Genomic DNA, 25,620 nt, shown 5'->3' with positions numbered 1-25,620 from the left:
CTGTGCCACTTCTTTTCAATCTCCTAGTACTTGGGCCGGCTCCTCAGGCGTTGCATGCTCCGGGCCCCAGCTGCACGAAAAACCTCTTGTGTGCCTGCGCAAGTAGCTGCTCTTCCTCACACTTTTCAGGTTACTGCTGCTGCACTTTAACTCCAGGGAGCACGTCAGCCCACACTGCCGGGGTCTTTAATGGTGCACCCGTGTATGCCCCCGACCGAGGCTAACCAGGGCACCTTGGCCACACCACTGCAGCGGTTCGTATTCTTTGAAAGCATTTGCCTCGAGGTAAATTGCAAACGTGAAGCACTCTTCAAAATTTCACCACGCAGCACGCTGTTTATTTGCAGTCTGCACCCATTATTGTGTTCTACTGTGCTTGTGCAAATTATCAAAGCAGTGCTTTCTTTTAGCTACATTCCGATTTTGAAACACAACGGGCACTTTATTTTCATGCCACATTTACGGGTGCTTTTTGTTGTACATGTTTTGTGTTTAGCGAACTATTCATTTATTTATAGCCTGTAAGATTTATTGCTCAATGTTTCTCATTTTTGTACTAGAATGAGGGGGAAATGACTTAATTGGCGTTAGTTCAACCCCGATGCGGAGCGGCAGCTGCCTCCCTGCCTCCCTACTGCTGCTCATTCCTCATCTGTGCTTTTATGGCTGTCTCGCCAGTGTGCATCTCTGCTCCATGCACTTTCCCCATGTAACGGACCTGACATGCTGTCCTGCTCCTCTGTATTCTTTCTGCTGTGCCACACTTTTCACACACAACAGCTATTTTCTCACATGAGCACCTGCCGAGCGGTGCTTCTTTACTGTGTTAGGTTGCTTCTTTCCATAAATGAGCTCCCTGCCGAGATTCATTGCTGCCTCTGCTACTCCACCCTCCTTCAGTGGGCCATTAAACTTCACATGTAACGTTACCAGGGCTGTGTCATAAACCCAGCACACTAGCAGATCAACACTTTGTATTTAGATTACTGTGCACTTTGTATGTCTGGGTTCTAATCCTATTTCAAGAAACCTAGTTTGCATTTTTAAACATTTGAAATGTTGCTGAAGATGTATTCATTAAATCTGCATTCGCCACCTAAATTATGTTTAAAAAATTATTTCTTTTCAAAGTCATGGGCAGGGGATTGTTTAAAGTGCTGCATTAAATTGTAATATCACCTGAACCCTTCATTTAAGTACTCTGGCTGACAGCATCTCCAGGATCTTTGTTTATTTTTGGGAAATGTGGCGGTTTCTGTCAGGTAACTTTGCATCCAACAACTTACTAAGGCTAAAACAGTCTCTGCAAACACATATAATATGGACAGTCCTCCTGCAGCTGTTTTTACTGTTATTCATAACAGATAATAAAATACATTCAATATAGCCTTTGCACATACGTGCACATTCATGTTTGCCACCTAATTACACTCTACTAAATACCAGATAAATACATCCCACATACAACTACTATGCCACATAGCAACCATCCATACAAATACACTCTACGCCATGCCACATAATTCCCATCAGCATAATTTAACTCAAAATACCACACAGTTCCACGCCACACAATAAAGCTCCACACATTTCCATTCTGCACCACATAATTCAAAAACAAACCACATCATGCAAATCAACACACTTGCACAACAAATGCATCCAATCCACACCTCAAAATTCAACGTCACACAATTCAACAGCTCACCACATAATTAAGTTCCACTACATACCATGGCACAAGACAACATACCAATACACATATTTACACTCCATTTCACTCAGCACCACCACATTATCACTCAGCACCACCACCTCAGCACCACTCAGCACCACCACCTCAGCACCACTCAGCACCACCACCTCAGCACCACTCAGCACCACCACCTCAGCACCACTCAGCACCACCACCTCAGCACCACTCAGCACCACTCAGCACCACTCAGCACCACTCAGCACCACTCAGCACCACTCAGCACCACTCAGCACCACTCAGCACCACTCAGCACCACTCAGCACCACTCAGCACCACTCAGCACCACAACAGCACCACAACAGCACCACAACAGCACCACTCAGCACCACAACAGCACCACAACAGCACCACAACAGCACCACCACAGCACCACTCAGCGCAACCCCAGGTTATAGGTGTCACATTTGCGAAAGTTATAACTATTGGCATTGTAAATAACAAAGCTATTAATTTAGCTATTTTCAAAACCAACACATAAATAAAAGACTTGTCATTTACAAGACCAATAGCTCAAACTTTCCTAATGCGAGACCTATTGCATTGCAAATGCTTGTTATAAATAGGGTGGAAGATGTTGCCATACCAGGACCGTGGTATCTTTTTGTCAATGAACAGTTGGTTGAAAAGTGGGGTGAGATAGTTTGCCCAGAAGTCAGGGTCTTGTTTAAAAAGGAGCATTGGGTAGTCCGTTGGGGCCTGCTGCGCCTTCTGCTTTTAATTTTTTTTATCAACAAAGTTGTTTGTTTCACTGTTGTCAATGGGGAAGGATCCATGGTTGCCCCGCTCGGTGTTTCTTTTGCCCATTTGGCTTTTTCGTGTTTTGTTACTACATTTCCCAAATCTTTTCCCATAGTTGTTTCCTTCCTTAATTCTATGCACGGGAGTTGCAACGTATGGGTATTGTATAGGGTGTCTATATATTGCAGCCAAGAGGTTTCACTTATTCCTATGTTTTGCTGCGCCCCAGTACCTTTTGATAATGTATTGATTAGGCCACAGAATTCACTGCTATTTGGTAGTTTACTTGTCCTTAGCAGGTCTACCCATATTTTCCCAGTATATAGCCTTTTTGCCTTTCCGCAGTCTTCTTTGTATTCTTTTCTCATTTTCTGTATTTCACCATTGTCTATATCCTTTACCTGTCTATTTATTGCGACCTTTTGTCTTAGTTTTTTAGCGATTTCCCTTTTTTTGTCTCTTAGCTTTGTAGTATACCATGGCAGTTTGTAGGCGTCATATGCATGTTTCACTACTGACTTTGCCGGGAATTTTTCTAGGGCTGCTGTATTTTCTACGTGCGTATACACAGTTTCCATTATTGCATTTGTTCACGGTTCGATCCCCGGCTCCGGCGGCAGGAGACTGCCCAGCACCATGCGACTCTGGGCAATAGCTCGCTTAATCCTCCCAACGGCCCCCAGCGCCTTGAGACCCCTTCGGGGGTGATTTGTGCGCTATACAAGTACTGGATTACATTACCCTCCTGCAAACCAAAGAGTAACGACACCTAAACTGAAAACATGTGTGGCAGAGTATATCAATTTGATTTGAAGAAAGGAAGGAGCGCTTTTTTGGCCACAGGAGGGTTAACTGAATAAATATGTAAACACACTACACAGCAACCATATAACCGTGAAAAGCTCAATAATTTTGAGTCATGAATGGAGTAATCATGGAAATCTGTCTCTTGAGTTAGCAGGGTTACAAGACTGCAGAATCCAGAAACAACAAGCAGTAATCTTTTGAAAGGGACTGGAATTGTCAGATGAAGTTCTAGATGTTTTCGGGGAAAAAAGCAATCTATTGACCATGCAAGCCTCTCTAACTGCAGCAAACCATGGCGGCTTCCAACAGGTTCATAGGGAGGATATAGGCGGATTTGAGGAAAATCACTAGTAGGAGTGACAACAGGAAAGAGCTAAATGGCAGACCTTGACAAACCGGGGTGAGATAGCAGAGAATATAAACGATGAACAGAAAAATGGTATAATAAGATGACCTACTTCCAAAAACAGAGGAACAGAGCATGAACAAAGTCCTAGAGTGGTAGTGGTAGAATGGTAGTCTTAACGAAAAAGGCTCAAACTTTAGTTTGAGACGCAGATGGTCCATGGAAACATGCTGTGGTCAAGGCCTTATTGAAAAAACCTAGCCTAGGCCCAGAGGACTTTGGCATTTATCGCCATTTCGTTGTTGCCAGTCATTGTAAAAAAAAATTGAAAAATAAGTGAATTCTCTTCTCGCCAACTTCTTGGAAACCCAGGACCTCCTGCATGCCACTCAGACTGGGTTCCATACTAAACACAGAACCGAGACAGCTCTTCTTGCTGTGGTCAAGGACGCTAAACAGATCCTGGATCAGGGAGGAGCAGTTGCTATAATCCTCCTTGACCTAAGCTCTGCCTTCGACACAGTTAACTTTTCCATTCTAGTAGAGACTCAGGAGGCCGGGGATACAAGTGGAGGCGATCTCTTGGAGGCAATCTTACCCAGATAAAAGAACATTTCTTGTTTTTTCAGGGGACGCAACATCTAAGACTAGAGCTCAGCTGTGGAGTCCCGTAGGGAGCTTTGTTGAGCCCTACACTTTTTTAAGTGTATATGAGGCCACTGGCTGATATCATCTTACTCACAGGGTTAAGATTGTCACCTATGCGGATGACACACAGCTGGTCATAACTCAATGGGGCCCGCTACTTCCCCTCAGACTTCAAAACATGTCTGGAGAAAGTGGTCTCCTGGATGGAGCACTCCTGTCTCATACTTAAAGGAGGTAAAACCGAACTCATGCTCCTAGGCAACCACTCTAGCACAGACCTTAGTCAGATATGGCCTAAGTGCCTAGGTCCCACTCCAACCCCCAAAACCAGGATAAAGAGCCTGAGTGTCAGGTTAGATAACTCTCTCAAGTTTGACTATCAAGCAGTGAAGGTGACAGGGGCCTGTTTTGGCACACTCAGAACACGCTGAAATGTTATTTTGCTTCTTCCAACGGCTGCAAAAAGAATCTTGATTCAGGCCTTGGTCCTATCACGTTTTGACTATGGCAATTCCCTCTATTTAGGGGCTCCTACGGCAACACTAATGAAACTCAAAGTTGCTCAGAACTGTGCTTCCAGGATGCTACTTGGAATTCCAAAAACCCAGTCAGCTAAGCCAACCTTAAAAACCCTACACTGGCTACCAATCCTTGAAAGAGTAAAATGTAAGGCCCTTTGCACTGCCCATAAGACTATGTGGGGAACGGGATCGGCTATCAACAAACCCCTCATAATCCCCTATCGGCCCTAGAGAGATCTGCGATCGCTCAGTCTTAATCTTGCATTTGTCCCCAAAATCAGGAGTACAAGAAGCGAAGGAAGATCCTTGGCTATAATGTGGCGAAGCTCTGGAACACTTTACCCTTACACCTCCACTTTGAATCCCATGTCCTTCCATTTCGTAAACTCTTAAAAACCTGGCTATTCCAACAAATAGCACCATAACTTCAATGGTTTTCTGCTCAGTCGCTAGCGCTGGGATGCTTGAAGGTAGTTATGAGCTTTACCAGTGTTTAATAATAATAATAATAATAGGTGCATTCTGCAAAGCCTCTAAACAGGGACTGTGGCACCTGTGCAGAGGGGACCTTAGTCACTCTGTTGATTGACGCCAGCCAATAAACTGGTTGTCTTATTTAAAAAAAAAATAGTGCTGAAAAAGCAAGACTGAAATAACCCTTATGGGCACAAAATTCAGATTCTGCAATAATTACAGGGCCCGAATGATCCAGTCCCAAAATGGGAAATTCAGCTACTCGAAGCTTTCACAACAAACACACAACTGTTATACAACCCGCTTCCTTTTGCAGACGAGGCCTTTGCCACAACCAAAGAGCGTCCCAACCTGCAAAAAATACTCCCTCTGCCACCCATACCACTACCAACAAGGCCACATTAAACAGGTTTCCCACTATTACCTCAGAGCAATTCTTAGAGCTACTGGCAAGAGTCAAATCAGGGGCACCTTCTGACAAATGTCCCCCTTACATCCTTAAAGAGTGTCTGTCCACCGTCCCGACTCCGGCCTATACTCTGCTGAACGACTCTATTACATCTGGGTTAGTACCCCTGGCATTTAAGGAAGCAACAGTCATCCCACTCTTGAAGAAACCTGGGGCGGACCCCACCTGCATGGCAAACTACCGGCCAATCTCCTTGCTCCCTTTCCTGGCCAAGGTTATGGAAGTTCATGTCGCAAAACACCTGTCCAACTTTTTGGAGGGTTCAAACTGTCTTGATCCCCACCAGGCAGGTTTCCGCCCTGCCCATTCAACAGCGGCAGTGGTAGTTGCGGTCTTAGACTCGCTCCGTGACTGCGCCGATAGACGTTCGCCTCAGGCCCTGGTGCTGTTGGATTTGTCGGCCGCGTTTGACACGGTCGACCATGACATATTGATCGACCGTGTCAACCAGGCCGGCATCAGGGGCTTAGCTGCCTGTTGGCTGAGGTCCTTCTTGGAGAACCGATCCCAGTCGGTCCGTCTCGGCACCCTGGTCGGCTCTAAACAGTCCATCACCTGTGGAGTCCCTCAGGGCTCCTCGTTGTCACCCCACCTGTTTAACATTTACATTATTCCTCTAATCCAGGCCTTAAGAGACAAGCAGGTGACTGTGTTCAACTGCGCGGACGACCTGCAACTACTCTTCACTGTTGACAACTCCACCATCTCCATCTCTCATTTCCAGTCTACCATGAGGTTCATCCAAACCTGGATGAACCAAAACCACCTAAAACTAAACCCTGGAAAAACTGAGCTGGTGCTCACAGGTGACAGTGCCAAATACTGGGGCACACACTACTGGCCATCAGATATGGGTCAAGCCCCTACTCCTACTTCCTCTGCAAAGACACTTGGAGTTACCCTGAACAGTGATCTCTCTTTAAAAACACAAGTGGGTCAAGTGGTCTCCAAGTGTTTTTTCCAGCTCAGGAAAATCCGGAAGGTGCGCCGCTTTTTTACTCCAGAGGCCATTATCCAGGTGGTGATCACCACGGTATTCTCCCACCTGGATTATGCTAACTCCATATATCTAGGCCTACCCTTAGATCTACTGAAGCGCCTCCAGATGGCCCAGAACTACGCGGCCAGACTGATCACTGCTCAAACCAGATGGCATTCAGCATCTCCTCTGCTCAGGAACCTTCACTGGCTCCCTTTGGCCCAACGCTGTTCCTTTAACACTGGCTGCATGATTTTTAAATCTCTCCACTGCAAAAGTCCCAAATTCATAGATAATCTCATCATCAGGCATATCCCCTCTCGCAATCTGCGCTCTGCCCTCCTCCAGACACCCGCTTTCAAACGCAAACGTTCTGGTGGTTGCAGATTTGCCGTCCTTGCATCTCGTCTATGGAACACCTTCCCCTTCGAGATTAGGTCCTGCTCGGATCTCTTGTCATTCAGGAAAGCTTTAAAAACATGGCTCTTCAGACAAGCATATCACTAATCCCATCTTATTCACGTTCCCAGGTTCCGTTCTCTGTCTATCTTAGCGCCAGGAAACCAATCGGTGGCAGTGCGCTCAATAAATAACTTTTAACATAACATAACAAAAACACCTTTACAACACCACCCTCTCTTTAACCACCCTGCTTACTAGTTAGGCTTGTCCCCTCTATACAAGCGTCCCACCTCCAACGGATCACCCGTATTCTCCATATAATGTCAAACACCTCAATTAAGCAAAGGTGGAGAATCACATTAACACCAAAGAGACTCAAAATGTAAAGTTACAGGTTACCACTATGAAGGATTTTAAAAAATGACTCAGGGCGGACTGTGCCACAACAACAGAATGGGTAAACCTTCTGTGTGCAATGCATGTGAACTAGAGAATTTTAAGTGAAAATCCCAGTGAGCAGCAAGAGTCTCTGAATAGAAAGTGTCAAAAGAAACAAAAACTATATATATATATATATATATATATATATATATATATACATATATATATATACATATATACACATACACACAAAATATATACACACACAAATACATACATATACACACACATATATATATATATATATATATATATATATATATACACATACACACACACACATACACTATCCTGGTAAACCAAATGGGGTACTTTTTTCTAAAAAGCCACATTTTGAAAAGAGCAGCTCAACTTAATGACCACACTGCCGTAGCTAACAGAGCGAAACAATAACAATGTAACTATATTAATAACAAGGACCTCCGAGGATACTGTCGCTGAAGACTCACAGGTGGGGAGGGTTGCAGGCACATCTCTTTTGATGCATAAATTAAGTGGCCAGAATCAAACGTAGAAGCAGTGTTTGGTGAAGAGTACAAAAAGAAGCAATAATTGTATCAGGTGTTTATATGCGTCTTAGTTCCATCTCTTTCTGTTGGCAATTCTATTAAAAGAAATGTGGTTTCTACAACAACCTGCCACATAACATACTAGTTCGGTGAAACATAGTAATTTCTTAACTACAGTGTTGAAGCCGACGCTGTTACTTTCAATGTCTGGTGGAAATCACCACAGCATGTAGGGGACTCACTAGACACGTTCGTGACTGCGCAATCGTATCCCGAAATTTCAATCAGAGCTCTAACTGGCTACATTCCATACAAATGTAAATGTCAATTAAGTATCTGTAATCTCGGATAAAGGCTTTCTTGGACAAGCAACAGACAGTATTCATGGATAAGGAAAGTCTGAATATTGACGGTCAGGACCACGAAAGTGTCCTACAGGAAGTGAGGAGTTGCCAAATGATATACGCTATTTGCTGTAATGCCACCAACAAAGCACACCATTCAAGAGTGTCCATATGTTTGCAGCTCAGAAGAGAAATTAGGTTTACGTGTGCACTGCTGATTTTTGGCACTCTTTCCATCTGTGTAGAAGGTACGTTCTCAACGAAATTGCATACCTACCACAAGTTCAACACATCATGGCTCTTCTCTCAACTAAGAGTACTCAAGCACCTAAGCTAACAAAGGTGTCTTTAAAAGGGAAAAAAATGTATGGAATACAGAGAGGCAGCATTGTTGTAATGGTGAAATTACCATCTCCAATGACATTTCTTAGGCATGTTGCCCCCTTGAGTAATTTACTGTGTATTATGAAACTTCACCTGATGGTCGTCAACAGCTGCAGCATGGTGGAACAATGAATGACTTTACAGGTACGCCAAGGAGAGATAACGGGTAGGCATCAAACCATTAGCAATGAAAGTTTACGGATAATAAATTGGAAACTTCAATTGAGACTTTAATTTTTTACAACTCAATAGAAAGGGGCAAGTTGTACGACCCTTTGGAATCAATAGTGTTGTGTGTTTAGCTGTCCACTGTGTAGTTCTGACAATGTTGAATAATAGCGATATTGTAGTATAATTTGGGGAATACTGAGGAAATAGACGCAGGTTAAACTAGAAGAAACCAAAGCCTTCATTTGTCCAAGTATATGATGTCAGACTTCGATTCACCTGGTACAAGATTATAAATCTGGTGCACTTCATTTCTGTCAAACTGGTTAACGATGGGTCCTTGTGCATCACATAGGAATCTGAACCGGTTCTCGTTTCACTTAGCTCTGTAGCAAATAAAAATGCCCCCAGAAAAGAGAAACGATGCTCGAAGATAACATTACAAGTTAATTTGGTATGAACAGTCCCAATAATAACCATAGTAAGTAAAAAATGTTTTTGAAAGTATTAGGACATTGAAAGAATGTATCTGAAGGGCTGCACAAGACCTTCACTCAGAAATCCTCGGCTCAAACATGCAAAGTTTAGCAACACTGAATCTTCTGTCGCATGCAGAATCACTATAGCAGCCACTTGAGATCCTAGGTTCAGGGCAAATTTACTAACAGTACAGCAACAGAGCCCATCTACTCTTAACCTGATATGGCCCATGTCCCAAACCCCAGTTTCCCTATACTTGTAGAAGACCAAAGTAGAGAAATGAAACTGTAAACCACAACAATGGCATCTTAACTCAATTTGGCCAGTATAGTACCTATTCGAGAATTTAAAATAATTTATTGTACAACCTATTGTGTTCTATAAAACAAAATGCTATGAAATAAAGTTTAAATAAAAAGGTTAATAACAATGGCTCATTTAGTGTATTTCCCTGCTTATCCAAAATTTGAGATGCGCAAAAAGCATTAGCTAAAGGGATAATATTGACAGACCTACTTTTGACAATCTGTGCAGGTTTGAGCTGTAAGTAGTACAATTCTTCAGGTGTACCTTATACATTTAGTGTGGACAAGCATCAACCATCAAGGTTGAATTAAGGACATAGTGATGCAGTAGTGGAAAGTGAAGAGATTGATAACAATGGCTCATTTAGCATCTTTCTTTGCTCCAGCCATTAGAGCGGTGTGGGGGGGGGGGATATATTCTTACAAGGCAATCACGGGAGTTGAGCAGTTGGTGAGGAGGGTCTTATTAGGTAATAAAAGAAGCCCAAAGATGTTATGTTCATTACTTGTAAAGCGCAAATAGCTGCCCCAGCGAAGGGGCGTCCCGAATTGAAGAAAAAATTAACACACCTTCCATGGCTGGTTGCTGCTGGTTTGAACGGTAGGTCACTTCTCTCTACAGAAAACAGTCCCGCCACACACTGCATTTCTCAAAGCAGCAAAGGACATGCCATTTGAAACACACGTTTCAAATGGCATCAAACACAGGTAGCAACAATAACTTTAAGAGGAAACAAAATCCTGAACTGGCAAACAAAACATGAAAACCCAAGCTAATGTCGACATGGATCAATGAGAAAAAGCAATCAACAAATGTGCAATGAAAAGAAAAGGCAAAAACACGCTAGGCACCAAAATAGAGAAACGCACCGCCCACGATATTTAGCATCAATAAGACCAACACAAACTAACATTCATAAGGAAAAGCACAAATAAATCATTTACAAACAGCTTTAATCTCAAAAGTCAATACAAAACCATCCATGTGTACAAATCAGAGCAAAACCCAAAACCTCAACATCACTACAGTAAACTATCCCACAAATGGCACCAATGCAACAACAAAAAAAACACATCAGTGGGCCAACATAAAACTTAGCATCCTAAACCGAACATCTCACCAGAGAACTATTAAAACAGAGTACCCAAAAAAAAATTCCTGCCAACAGAATAGGTCTCTAACAAAACAAAAGTGTCCAGCAAAACTCACCAATCGCACAACCATCAAGGGTGCAACGCAACCCGTCTCAACCAGCACTGAGCAACTTGCTCCCAAACACAGAATAACTTTAAACTGAATACCAACCTAGAATAAAAGTCCATCCAATAGGAAAATGTATCTGCAGCCACCAAAGCGGAGTAATTCTAGCCAATGCCCAACAGCAAAAGTCTAGAAACAAACGCGGAGAAAGCTATACAAAACTAACGATCAACACAAAAACCTCCATCAACAAAAAGCAACAAAACAATTATAGAGTAACATAAAAGTAAAGACGCTCTTAGAGCAATATACAAACTACTAGACTTCACAAAGTAACAAGAACAAACCCACTCATGGAGCAACACAAAACAAACGAGAGAAATACGAAACCAACAGAGCAACACAATGGATACCGCACAGCGTAGACGAACAGGCACCTCATGGGACCGTATAGCATTTAAATCTAAACGTCGACCGAAAACAATTTTTGTGACACTCAAAATTAGACACACACTAAAGCTCTGGATATACAAAGGCTCAGTAGTGTAGGTACGTGGCAGTGCCCAAAGTACTGCAAAGGTGGCTCGCTTTAGGACACAGATGAGGAACAGTATTTTCAGAAAGAGATGTGGAGTTTTATGGTTAAATAGAAAACAGAATTCATGGTTTGTAAAGTACTTTTGATGTACAAGTCAACTATCCGAGATGTTAGAAGATAGTAAGCATTTATTAATTGTTCAATATATTGGTAATTGCTCACATCTCGTATTGCTTCCGAACGGAATCGAAAAAGCAAAGTTGACAGGTGCTTGGTAACTGACTGCTTTGCTTTCGATAACCGATAACCAGAAAGTACTGTTTGACAAAATGTCACATCACTGTCAAAGGCGGACGGTGGGCAATGAACGGTGTTCCCTAACCATACGTCTACGGCATTCAGAAAAAAAGGATGATTTAAAGGTCCTTCGAATCTGTGAAGTGTATAGGAGGGGGGGGGGGGTATATAATTATCGAGGGGACTGAAAGGAGTCGAAGTATTACTTGGTGCCTCCATATATCAATGGACAATGAGTGGGAACGTCCAGTCAGTTCCCACGTGCCATCACTGCTGGACAAAGACTGTCAGAGAGCAAGCATGGACAGATACCTTCAGCTGTCAATCGTTGCAACACGACACGCTCACCTTACCCCCGCAGTTCACATACAGGTATGTAAGTAAGCACATAGGTAAAGAGTAGCCCAAGATATTGATTTAAACTGTTGCTATTCCCCAGCTCATCGCGTATTTGTGGTTCACGTAAAGCGAATAACTATTTATCGATAAATACAATTGTGTGTTCACTATATTTTTGTAGGTTGGACATGGACAACTCGGGGTCAGGGGCGCTCACGGCATGCGAACCTCATCACACTCCCGTAAACGGCTAGACAACATAAGGGGGCAATGAGCAAAGTATACTTGCCACACTGTTAAATACATGCCCCTCGTCTCTTGTACAGAGTTTTGCGCTTAATAAATAATTATACATTTAGACAGTTGGCATGAAACCGGAATCCATATATGCATCAATGCCAATATTACAGGTGAGCGGACTGGGTTATGCGCCGATACTGGTGAGCACCTTTTAATGGATCGGTACGAGTGTATACAAAGCCACGTCGTATCTGACAACAGAAAGATGTGGCCCCATAGCAATACGAATAGAAATCGAACGCCTGTTAAAGGAGAGATGTGAAAGTGCTACTAGCACCTGACACAAAGATATGGTTGCGTGGAGATGATCATTACTAAACGATGCTGCTGAAATATTTTCACCTGTTGGCACCAGTCAGAATGGTGGGGTCAGGGCATTGGCAGATATCGCTCATTCGCAATTAGTGGGTAATAACATGCCCTCCCATCACATCGCTGTTAAAACCAGGTTAAGCAGCAGAATAACTGGATACTGACCATTAGTAAGCGGAGGGCATTAACACACTCGCCCCAAATCGGGTGGATTTGATTATTGGCTGGTAATTGATTATCAAACGCTGGATGTTGACATGCCGCCCCAGCAGGAAAGGAGAGTATGATTATAAATGGAATGGGCTTGCGACTGGGTACTATAAAATAGTACATATTGCTTCCCGAAGTCATCATGTTCCGCAGCTTTCTTGGCAGGGTCGGATGGGCCAAGAAGTTGGATACAGACTCAAACCATTGACTACAAAAAATCTGGTCAGGTTTCGCTCAATTGGGTGGATAGTAGTACAGACAGGATATTGGTCAGTATAGGTGATGAATGGATATTGTACCTCCCCAAATTAACCACCGGTTAAGGCAAGCAGGAACATAAGGTATATTAAAAGCTCGTGGTCGGTATTATAAATACGTGGGTAACCACACATCTTATAACCCCCACCCTCCTCCCCCAAACCCAGTTGAAACTGGCCGGCTAAAAGAGCGATGAGGTTCCTGATGTTGGGCAATAAAGTGACAGCTACTGATCGGTATACGTGCAGCACAACTAATTTTAGCACCCACTGATATTGAAAGAGCAGGATTTAATGGCACATTATTGATAATTTGATCTGTATTGATAAGCATTAGGTATCTATATTGCCTCACCTGTTCCATCGCTATTGGAACCCGACAGGGCGGGCGAGTTGAGCTTGGGCCTCTTGGCGGACGGTGGGCCCTGCTCCACCACATTCTCTGCCATCCTCGGTCAAAAGGTGCAATTTTCTTCTAGCGAACGAATGGGCGTAACCCCTGCTGAAGACTTCTTGGTAGAGAGAATGAAGGGGCCTTTGCTAAAGCTTTACTATATGTGCTCTGCAATTTGACGTCTCCTCTCGTGCGGCTCTGGGTCCTAGGACTGCATATGATATCGAGGCTTCTGACGTGCAGAATAGGTTGAAGGTGTCGGTGAGAGCAATTACCCTGGGGTGCAGATATGGCCGGGAGATCCTATGGTTGCAGTCCCAGCGATGGATACTCCTGCTGGAGGGTTGGGTGAAAAACCCTGCACCACTGGAACAAGTGCCGCGGCAGGCCTGGGCCTCCTTGGGCTGCAGGCAACAGTACTTGATCAAGCCCAGGGTGCAGGTGAACGATGCTCCTCTTCCTGCTGGAGGAGCTACTGCAGGCCCTGGACTACTTCTCTTATTGCAGGCTCAGAATTCTGGTGAAGGCCTGGGCTATACTTACTACATTACTACTATGGAGCTGCAATCCTGTGGGGAGGTGTCCTTTAAGCAGATAGGGGGTCTCTTTCAACAGGCCCAGAAGAGCAGTCCTTGTAACAAGTGATGGGAAGTCGCCCTCTTCTCTATGGGCCGGTGTCCGTAGCCCCCCTCTCCAGACCACCTGCTGAGACTTTGGCCTCTCCGCAGGCTGGAGGGGGTACCCGGGGGACTCGGCCTCCCCCGGCAATCAACGCCGTTCCCGTCCGCTGGCCTCCCCCGGGGGCGGCACCATCCTGCTTGCCGCTGCGTTCTATCGGGACCCCGGGATGGGGCTGCGGAGGTTCATGTCCCCCAGCTCCCAACTCCTTGGCGCAGCCCCCTCTCCCGGCCGTCAGCTGTCCCGGGCCCGGCCTGCCCGCTCCGCCTCGGCCGCTCGGACACAAACAAAATGGCGGCTGTTGTTCCTCTCTCGGCTCCGCTTCGGGGAAGCAGCTTCGGCAGCAGCGGCCGGAAGTGACGGATGGCGGCAGAGCGTAGGGGGAGGCTGGGGGGGATTTGCACGCAGACCGGAAGCACAGCACGGAGCGGCGCGGCGCCCCATTGGACAACCAGGTGAGGGGGCCCGTCCCAGGTACGTCACATGCGGCAAAAGACTGGTACCTATTGGTCATGACCCTGGGTACTGCATCATTGCATCCTGTAATCTTAAAGGGTAGTATATGGGGCCTAGTTAGTGTCGGCATAAAAGTGGGAAATTGGAGAGAATAGGGCAAAAAAAAAAAAAAGGAATCAGGCCCCAAACAATGGGGGACAGGAGCGATGAACTCCGTAATAAAAACCTAAAAGGAGCGAATGAACGCCATAATTAAAGTAGGAATTCAGAGATAATATGAATCACAGGAAAAACCAATAGGGGACGAAAGGCCCCCGTCACAAAACCTTAATGTATATGAAGTACGGTCCGTATATTAAAAGCATAATAGAAGAGGCAGAATGGACCACATATAAAATAACGATAAGGGTATCCATAAAAAAAGGTTAGAATTAGGCGGTGTTTTATTCTCATGATTACAACCTAATGAGATACAATCGGATAGTGCCGCATAAAAATCCAAGAAAGGGTTGGGCATTTAAATCCCCTAATTAAAGCATGTCTTTAAAGGTAGAATGAACCTCAAAATAAATGGTGGTTGGATGAATCTTATATTAAACACTTGAAATGAATGTTGGTTGGGGCATGATGCCCGTAATTCATCCTAATGGGGAGCCTTAAATGAACCCCTTAATGAACATTATCGGGGGGCATTCGTATAGCGAAAAGGTCAGTGCTGCACAAGCTGGTGTAATAGTTACTTTTTGAATGGAATCATATGCCACAATAAAAAATGCAAAAACACTGAGTCACCCGAACATGGCTGATGTATGCGTGCAATAAAAATGTAAACATTAATAAGCACTCACTGATGTGGTTACTTTACTAGTGAAGTATTTTTTAAATAAAAAGTCTTTCAGAGGTACCAGGCATTTCATTATTATTTGTGAAGAAGTCAAGAATAAGTAAACCACCAGCCCAAAGACTCAAAACACAAGCAGCAACGATATTTCGATGTTACTGAAATTTGTTATTACAGCAGCTTCAAACAATAAGGTTGAAAATAAAACAACGTTTAACTGGTCACACACAAATAAGGCAAAATAAATAATTGGTATTTAAAATGGATGTAAAAACCATACTTTGCACCAGCTTTGTTACTGAAGAGAAAAAACCTTTTGAGGCAGATGCGTACAGGCTTTGTGCAGTCACTCAAAGTGAAGGGAGTCAGTGTGTCAAATGGGCTGATAAATTGCCCTGTGCAGCATGTCGTAGTGGAAAGAAGCAAAATGTAAATGACAACTTACCAGACCAATTGATGAAGTTCACTAATCAAAAGCCTCTCTATATATGCATATTAGGTATGACCATGCCACAAACAAGTCCTTAAAAAAGAAGTGAGGGGACTAACCAGGTTTGGCAATATGCAAGTTAAATCATGACGCGTGCCATAATAGCTCATGATGTAACAACGCATGACATTGCATGTGACATCACAGGAAGTGACCTCACTTGAAGTGACATCACAAGAAGTGACATCAGATATTAAGACCTCACACATATGCTTATCAGGTATATAATAAGTATATTTAAACGCATTATGAGATTTAACAAATGAGATTTGGTGTTGGGGTTGTGCCAAAAAAGAGGCACAATCCTGACGCAAAATCTGGGCCTCAACTAATACATTTTTTTTTTTTAACCTGAAACAAAGAAATTGGCAACAAGGAGAAGCATGGTCGTAGATCTGTTACGCTTAATTGGTTGCAAAGTCTACATTTTAAAATATTTGATTGGGTTAAGGCACCTGCTGTGAAGGTGCCCAGTAAATCTCAGGGAATAGTAATATTGATGAGATAACTATGGTGGTTAATGCACTTGCTTGCGATATCTGTGTTTTGCAAAGTCCCAGATTTTAATCAAAGTAGTAGACAAGGTGATTGTGTCTCTTGCAAAGCATATTATCTTACATGCAGATGACAGATTTTTATTTTATGTAGATAGTAAAGTGGGTTACTGCTTTTAACACAGACATCCTTTTGTTACCTGCAGATCATAAATTGCAACCCTTCCAATAGACCGCATTGAGGTATGAAGGGCATGTGAATCCTACACCTTGTAACCCACACACTCATGTAACTCATCTTGAACATTGATTTACACATGTACTTTATTTATTGTCACTGTATAATGTGTATGTTATGTAAAAATCTCTGACACCCTGCATTGGGTTGCATAGCACTATTAAAAGAAATACAATTGTGCTATTGAAATTGTTATTTATGTAAATACTGGGACAGACCAACACACCTGACATTCTTATAGTGCATACATCTCTTATATTCAAGGACTGAACAGGGTCAAAAGCTGCCTCTCTTAAGTACTTATTAAGAGGTAACAAGCTGTGTGCCTTTGTTTCCCCTCAGTGGCATTTGCATGTAAGAGTGAGGTTCCAAGACGCCTCCTGTCACTATATTTAAACAAAAGGACGCCTGATGGTCCCTTAACTTTAGCCCAGCTGGAGGTGAAAAAAGCCTGCATGTTGCTGCTGGGAATCAAAAGTAGACAACGTGCAGGGACTGCTGAACCTGAACGTGTCTAGGTGTCTGAAAATTACGCCGGGACAAGTTCAGCATATTTTTGTGGGGCCCAACTTCTTGCCAGGGGGGGCAGTGTCCACTGTGTGAAAAGAGTGGATGGACGCTGTGTACCTGCGTGTACCCCTGACTTATGCCCTGAGTATGACTATTTTGGAAAACAATAGTGTGTTGAGGTATCTAGGCCAGATAAAAAAATGGAGCGGGGTGAAAACCCTATTATTAAAGCAAATAAGAGTAAGAATCCATAATACGAACTTCCACGCAGTGATGAAAATGAACCCCAACCTAAAAACCTAATTCTGGTTGGGGGTCTGACCCCATAATTAAAGTGAAAAAAAGAAAGGATGGAAAAAACATCATTAAAAAAAGCCTGGGGAGCAGATTAACTCACAAAGTAATATGCAGTGTGTCAATCCTATAATAAAAGCATAATTGGGAAGGTAAAACCTGTAATAAAAACATAACATTAGTTGGACTTTGATTTACATAATTAAAGCCTGAATGGTAAGGTAAAATGTATCCCGTAATAAAAACCAAATGTGGAATGCGGTGTGAACTCCTAGGTTAAAACATACAGTGGAGGGTGATAGAATGATCCCCCAAATGAAATCCTAATGTGGACTGGGGTTGTGCTCCTAAAATTAGTCCCCAGACCTCTGCCAGGCACTTTCTCCAATGTTTGGATAGACCTTGTACAGATGCTGAAGGGGAAGTTGCCTTGACATGTGCACCTGTGCCCATGATATATACACATCCTGACAATGTATTTGGTACCCCTTTTATGATGTATGTGTACATTTGTAAGGCAGTTCAAGTGTTAAAGCAAACAGAGGGAGATATGATCAACATAATGTGCAGTGGAATGTGAACCCCACTATTAAAGGACAAGCCCCACAATAGAAATGTAATGGGAATTAGCATGCAACCCTTATAACTAAAGCATGAATGAGGATGTAAAATGAATCCCTTAATGAAAAATAATGCATGGTGGGTTGTTAAACTAATAATTAAAATGCAGATGGTGCTAGAATGAACTCTGAATTGAAAACGTTACATGAGATTGGCGTATGAAACCCCTAATTAAAACATAACATGGGTAAAATGATCCCCTAATAAGACCCTTGATGTTTAGTGAGCCACATGATAATATTTACTAAGCATGCTTAGTAAATATTATCAGGAAGACCTAAGTCAAGCTGCCGAAACAAAAAACAGTAAACTGTTTTGGGATACGGTCAACAACCCTTTCCTAAAAGATGCACACATCCCAGAACTCAATTCCCACATTAATTGTAATAGCTGGGTAGAGCATTTTTCAAAAATCTTTAATCCTACTGATAGAGAGGACTCCTTGATCGCCAAACCCTTAAGGGCCAACTATGCCGTTGTCAATCAGGATTGATGAGGTCACTGAGGCTATAATTAGCAGTAAGGGGGGGAAGGCACCGGGACCCGACGGGATTCCCAATTGACCTTTAAAAAAATTAAATGGCCTTATGTTCCCCGTTTTTAACCAGAGTTTTTAATACCGCCGCTGAGACCCAATTTCCTCTATCATGGGGACAGTCAATCATAATACCTATTTTTAACAAGGGGGATAAAAACGATGCTCGCAATTATCGCCCGATTTCCCTCCTGGATTCCTCAATAAAGATTATGAGCCGGGTCATGCTCTCACGACTGGAAGTCTGGGTAACTGTGAAGTCGCACTTTACGTTGCTGGGGTCTGGGGTCATTGTCACGGCAATGTATTATTACAAATAGAAAACTCTTTTTTAAAACGCTTGTTGTGTGCCCCACGATCGGCCTCTACGGAAATTATTCACCGCGAAGTGGGCATCAAGTACATCTCGGATCTGGTTTCACTGCGCCCGCTTTTACTTTGGAAATCCATATGGTCAAAGGAAGAGACATTGTTTACACAATCTGTAATAAGGATTGCCTTAAAATGGAGAATTGCTTAAGAATCCCCCTGGCTTAATTACATCTCCCACTGGTTTAAAGCTTTGTTTAATTGTGATATCCAGCAAGATACTGAATGTGTGGATTTCACTGCTAGAGGTGAGATTAAAATATCCCTGCTAGCCCATAAAATAGCGGATCGTTCCCGTGCCCTGTTGAATCAAACAACTTATATATTTTACATGCAACCGGATCTTAAACAAGGGTTCCAAAGCTATTTGTCAGTTGTAACAAGAGCATCACACCGCTATGTGTTAACACGATTAAGATTGGGTACCATACACCACCTTGTCAATTTCCCCGTTATGAAACAAGGTTCTACCCAACCCTGCCCATGTGATGGAGTCTCTCGCCAAAGCTGTTGCCATATGTTATTACTCTGTAATTTGTATTCTAATTTTAGGAACATTTACTTAAAACCGTTTTTCTTACGTTTTAATATTAGATCTACCAAAGACGCAATGAATTTGCTCTTAAGACTAGAGGAACCAGGATTGTGTTTTTATACTGCAACATTCCTCCTGAAAGTGATTCATATTAGGAAATCAATGATCTTTGATATTTGATCGTATGATCTATAGGGCCTTTAAGTAATTTCTGCACTTGCACTTTTATGGATATGGACTACTCATGTTTACATAAATCCAGGGGGAATATATGAATTATGTATCTATACAGCAACATTCCTCCTGAAAGCGATTCATATTAGGAAATTAATGATCTTTGACTTTGATCGTATGATCTATAGGGCTTTTTAAGTGATTTCTGCACTTGCACTTTTTATGGATATGGACTACTCATGTTTACATATATCCAGGGGGAGTATACGAATATGTATCTGCGTTTATTATATCGTTTTCTTATGTTTAAGACTTTTTCTTGATTAATATTTTTACTATTTTATGCATGGGTAATCTTTATCATTATTGTGTATTGTTGCGAATAATGATGCATATTTGTTTTCGCTTATATGGTTGATTCATTTAACCGAATAAAAGCTTCAAACTGAACTGAACTACTAAACATGCTTTAGGAAAGGTGTTAATAACCAAACTTTTATGGCCCACCTACTGGACAAGGGTTCCATGTGCACAATCTCACTACACTCTCACACATAATGCAGCTTGGGTTTGCATTGGACAAGAGTTCCATGTGCACAATCTCACTACACTCTCCCTTACCAAATAGCGGGGAACAATGAATCCTATAATAAAAGCCTCAAGGGCGGCAATGTTCCACACAAATGAAATTGAGGGCAATCCAATCCAAAACAGAAAGTCTAAAGAGGGAATTGAGGTAGTGAATGCCATAAAAAAAATTTCATACAGGGCAACACAAGCCATAATGAAAGCTCAAGCAATGGAAAGGGCAAGAATTCCCTACAAGAAGGGCATCCCCAAAAACATTATTTTGGGTTTGGGAATAGGGGGAAACAACATATAAATTATGAATAAACATTCCCACTTAACACAAATAATTCATCCAACACAGTCACTGACCCAAACACCTCTTTCAAGTATTTATTACATTATTCATAGATTACTTTTGATTACGTATATTTCATATTTTTTATACAGATATTGCATAACATTTTTTTGTAATTGTGTTTAAAAACCTCCATATTACACTTTTTTATCCCACCTAAATTACATCTTTTAAATTACTCAATGACTACATCAGCACAAAATAGCTCCCAAACCACCCAATCTTTATTTACTGACTCTACTTCATACCTGACTAATACACTCAAACCCACTCCAAGCACACATAACCCGTAATCAGAGTAGCCCAACAAGGAGACCACTCCTTTTAGTCTTCCCTTCTTGGTTCTTGGGCAGGGGTCTCTAAACAACCTTGGTCAACATACATTTAAGTGGATACAGAATTCTCTTGACCACATTCTGCAGGACCTATGTCCGATAATTTATTTTTGCCCAGCACAACAAGTGGTGTGTGTTAACTTATATACTGGTCCTATGTCAATACATTCTGACAGACTTTGCTGGAGTGAACTCTTCTCTTACAATACTAGATCTCTCCTCCCCTATGACATATATGACACTAAATAGTCACATCACCAGGTCGGCCTGAGATGTAGGTCCAAAGTTCAAATTAATAAGACTCGAGTCTCATAATGCACCACAAATAGCTGTTGAACACCCTCCTCTTCTTCCTTCTCATGGTTAATACTTTAGAATTTTTTTTTACATCAGTGGGTACTTTGTATCTACTGAAACATATGTTGATCAAGGTTGTTTGAGGAATCAGATTTGGAAATCAAGTCCCCATCGTACACCACATGTTAGTAAACAATCAGGGACCTATATCAGTTTTAATTTCAGAATATGTTGGCATTTGCTATTATATTTTTCCCTCTACCATTGCCAACTATGCCTGTATTTGAGTAATCATTTTTATATTTCAGCACCAACTTTGTTGCAATCTTTAGCCTGCCAATACCTTTCCTTGCACAGTTCTTGTCTAATGGAGTTACACACTCGGTTCTCTTCGGGGTTTTGGTTAATGTGTGATGTTCTCTTGAATACGGATGTTAACAAACCTGTTCATGGAACCGTCTCTGCAACACTTGGGTGTTTTTCTGTTCTGTTCCCCCTATTTTTGATTTTTTTTTTAAATTACCTTTTTTTCTTTGCACCTGGTCTTGGATTGACTCGATTACAGCTGCAATCTTATCACTCACTATGTTTATGTGCTTTCCGCAGCTTTGAAAATGAACCCAGGCAAATGGGCCATAAGGGGCCGAAACATATGTCGGCTGATTTGGGCTGCTCTGGTACTTGTTTATATGTTGAATACTCAAACAATGATGGATTGAGAACAATTCTCATTGTGAATAAAACTCACAACTGCAAAAATGTACAACAAGTTGCTTTTAGAATTTTTACATTGTGGAATAACCTGAAACTAATGCATTAACAAATACGGTATATGAGAGGGAGGACGCACTCATCCTTTTCTACAAATTTTCACATACAAGCAAAAGAAGATAGATAGATAGATATTTACTGCACAATTACTTAAAATCATTGCAATTTTTACAAAAAGATAATAAAAACAATGTTTGCCTTTTTATAAAAAGAGTTTGTGTGCGACATGGCTAAAATTCTGAGTGATCTTCTATAGGAAGCAAAGATTTTATTGCAGTCATGAATTTCACAAAACGGGCAGCTAACTGGGCCATTACCCTTCATGCACTCCTCCAAAGCCTCTTGGCAAGTTTGTACATTTAGAATGAGCCCGATAGGGCGCAGCAAGAAAATTTGCAGAGGGCACATGTTCTTGCAGATACATAGTACGTGAATTAAGGTATCTTTCCTTTTCCCACAGAAGCGGCACTGGGTGGCCGTGCCTTCCCTTTACCTCTGACCATACTTGTATGTCATCAGAGGGATTAGACCAAATTGTAATCTCATTAATTGGCATTTCATTGTTGGCTTAAGGGGGGTTGTTCAATAGTGAAGTAAGCTACCGCAGTAATAAAGTTTTGACACCCATCTGCTGTGAGAGAGGATTTTCACGGTTAGTGCATCGTGTTCAGCTGAAATGATCTTTGCTTGTTTAGTTAACAGTTTTGCAGCCACACCTATGGGTAGCAAGCTTGTCTTAATTGCATGGGCTTCAAGAACTCCTAGTTAAAGAATTGTTCTAGGTAGAACCTTAGTTATTTATAAGTGACCAAATAAGGCTCTTTAAAGTGTGGTCCCATGCATGTTTAGTTTTTAAGCAGTAAGCTACAGATCTTGTTTTCAAGATCCAGCGTTGACATGACAGGTTGAATTCCATACGGATTTGAGCATGAGAGGTCGATTTTGGGAGACAGAAAACTCTGGAGAAGCAGGCTGATATCACTTTGTCTAACCATGTCAACATTTTGTCTTTAAAAATCATGCCGTAGGCCATTGTCTGCAAGAATTTGGCACCCATTACACCAATTAACGGTGATAAGTCCAGCGTACTCAAGGCTTTCCTTACTCTTGAGAATGCCCCCTCTAAGCAGTGGGCCACTCCCTACATTGCAATAATAGGTGGTGCCAGTCTTGTAGTGTAGTTTCTATATTCCCAATAGGCTCTGCGCATTGGAATAATATATCCTATAGATTAGACGTAGGACTGAGGTCGACTAGGTCTCTATCGAATATACTAAACTTAATAGTGAGTGCCAGCTAGCTCAGAGGACACTAGAAACTTTCTCGAATTCACAAGAAGGGATACGTTTCTGACAACCGCATAACCATGACAACTTTGTTTGCCAAGAATAAGAAATATATCTCTCAGAGTCGTAGAAACAATAGATAAGTATTTCACTCAGTCAATTGTGCATGCTTCGTTTCAACAGAGTTTGTAGAGAAATAGAGAGACAGGCGTTTTCAATAAAAAGGTTTATTGAACAGTCTTCTTTCTCATACAAGAGAAGTGAACTGCTACAATCGTTAAGCAGACAGCAAAGTATAATGCGTACAGCGAGAATAGTATTATGAAATAATACTGTAAAAGCATTGTATGGTTTCTTAGCCATATAAAAATACATACATAAATAACATTGACTAAAAATACTCAACTGGTGCCTCTAAATACGCCTACCCCAGTGTACCTAACCTAAGTCTAGCATGCAGGAAGAAGTAAGTATTGTATAGCATTGGTTTAGTTGTTTTAGCTAAGAATCTACCCAAGATTTCTCTAGGTTCTAGTCAGCTCCATACCTTAGTTAGAATGAAGGAGGTCTGGTATCACAGTCTTGGGACTCGATTTCCCAACACCCCACAAGGGGAGCTTGGAAACACTGGAGCTGGATTCTCCACAGGAGAAGGGCAGCCTCTTGATCAGTGCGTCAGCTGGAAGTCGGCTTCCTTCGGCACTTGCTGTAGCGAGCTGCGTCGGGCAAGTAGATAGTCAAACTGCTCCGAACCACCCTAGTTTGCATAGCAAGTGAAGGTATATTTATACCTTGTAGGTGTTTAGGAATGTCACAGTTTGAAGTAAAGTCGGGCATATGAACATTAGGAAAGAACCCCTTGGGAATAGTTGTTCTTTGCAAAGTGCATGAGTTCTTGGACAAATCAATATTCAAGCAAGGGGAAGTACCCTAATTGCTTAAGCCGATTTTCCAAGAAATTGTTATGACGTTTGGTATGGGTGGAAGTAGCCATGCCTGTATTTGGGTCGCACGGTCTATGCCTAAATAAGGGATTGATTTCTATGCCTATATATGGGCAATGTGAATTGTACCTATATAAGGGCAAGAATCGGGAAAATTAACTCGGAGCTCTAAATGCCACACAACACCAACTCCACTTTCTTATGTACAACATTACTAAGTTCTAAACATATTAAAACATATCTAAACATGAAGTTTAAAAAACCCACCCAAAATGCATAAAAAATGCAATGGTTATTGGTTGTACATGAAAAGCATATGTGTTGTACGCATTTAAAGCAATGTTTCATTCAAAGCATATAGTTTGACATTTTGAAAATGCTATCCGAATGAATCATGAAAATACATTTATGAAATGGCTCTTAATTACAGAAGAAAAAGTTGAGACCATTCCATGGCAGATTATAAAAACTGTTTGAATGTGCACAAGGTCAAATATTGTCTCTCTGAAGTTATTTCAAAGAATTCTAGTTCTCTATGAATAGTTCTACTATGAGCAGATTACTTTGTGCCAAAAAAAAAAATACAAATTTGGAAAAACAAAAGTTTGATCATAGAAAAAATAGAGTTCCAAAGTTAGAAACCTTGTTTTGAAAAAACAAAGGTCGAATTCAGAGTCTCTCCGAACACTGTGTGCCAAATCAAAAGTCAGTGTTATTATTTGGAGAAAACATCAAGTCTTCTAAGTCTGAAAATAATTCATCTACCATTGTAGGTGAAAGTTGGATTACCTCTTTAAGAAGATTGATTGCACAAAGATGCGAAGCATCGCCGTCAGTGTTGGTCGAGTTAGCAATGATCAAATTTGATACCTGTGTGCCGCTTTCCTCTCGCACCTCACAGTCAGCATTTTGCCTCTGTGAGATCTCAATGAATGCCATCATCAGAATTGGTAGCCGCTAGGGACAACACTGCGCATGGGCCTTTACCAGGTCCAGCAAAGCATCAACATCCATTGGCATGACTGATGGTAGTGTCAGACAGGTGTCAAGCACGCATTCTTCTCCACATAGCAGGCATCTTAGAACATGTAAGATGAAATCTTGCCAGATTGGTCTGACTGACATAAACCATGTGGTATTTAATTCTCTTAAACGAGTCAATCCCAAAATTTGGACTATGCCCTCACGACACTTCATCGCCAGTAGAG

At 42.0% G+C, this 25,620-nt stretch overlaps 1 protein-coding gene across 7 annotated transcripts in view; it reads right to left on the bottom strand.

Annotated features, from left to right (window-relative positions):
• Positions 1-14,652, bottom strand: part of EP300 (EP300 lysine acetyltransferase) — a 561,889-nt gene extending 547,237 nt beyond the window's left edge. For all 7 annotated transcript variants that reach the window (XM_078640667.1, XM_078640674.1, XM_078640679.1 and 4 more), the window contains exon 1: positions 13,581-14,652. In XM_078640667.1, the coding sequence (XP_078496793.1) occupies positions 13,581-13,674 (94 nt within the window). In that variant the 5' untranslated portion in view covers positions 13,675-14,652. The remainder of the gene's footprint in view (positions 1-13,580) is intronic.
• Between the last annotated feature and the right edge of the window lie 10,968 nt (positions 14,653-25,620).

The sequence above is a fragment of the Lissotriton helveticus genome, chromosome 1_1 (genome assembly GCF_964261635.1).
Source record: "Lissotriton helveticus chromosome 1_1, aLisHel1.1, whole genome shotgun sequence".
Classification (NCBI taxonomy): domain Eukaryota; kingdom Metazoa; phylum Chordata; class Amphibia; order Caudata; family Salamandridae; genus Lissotriton; species Lissotriton helveticus.
Note: the sequence above shows the minus strand (reverse complement) of the source record. Positions and strands in the feature narration are given on the sequence as shown.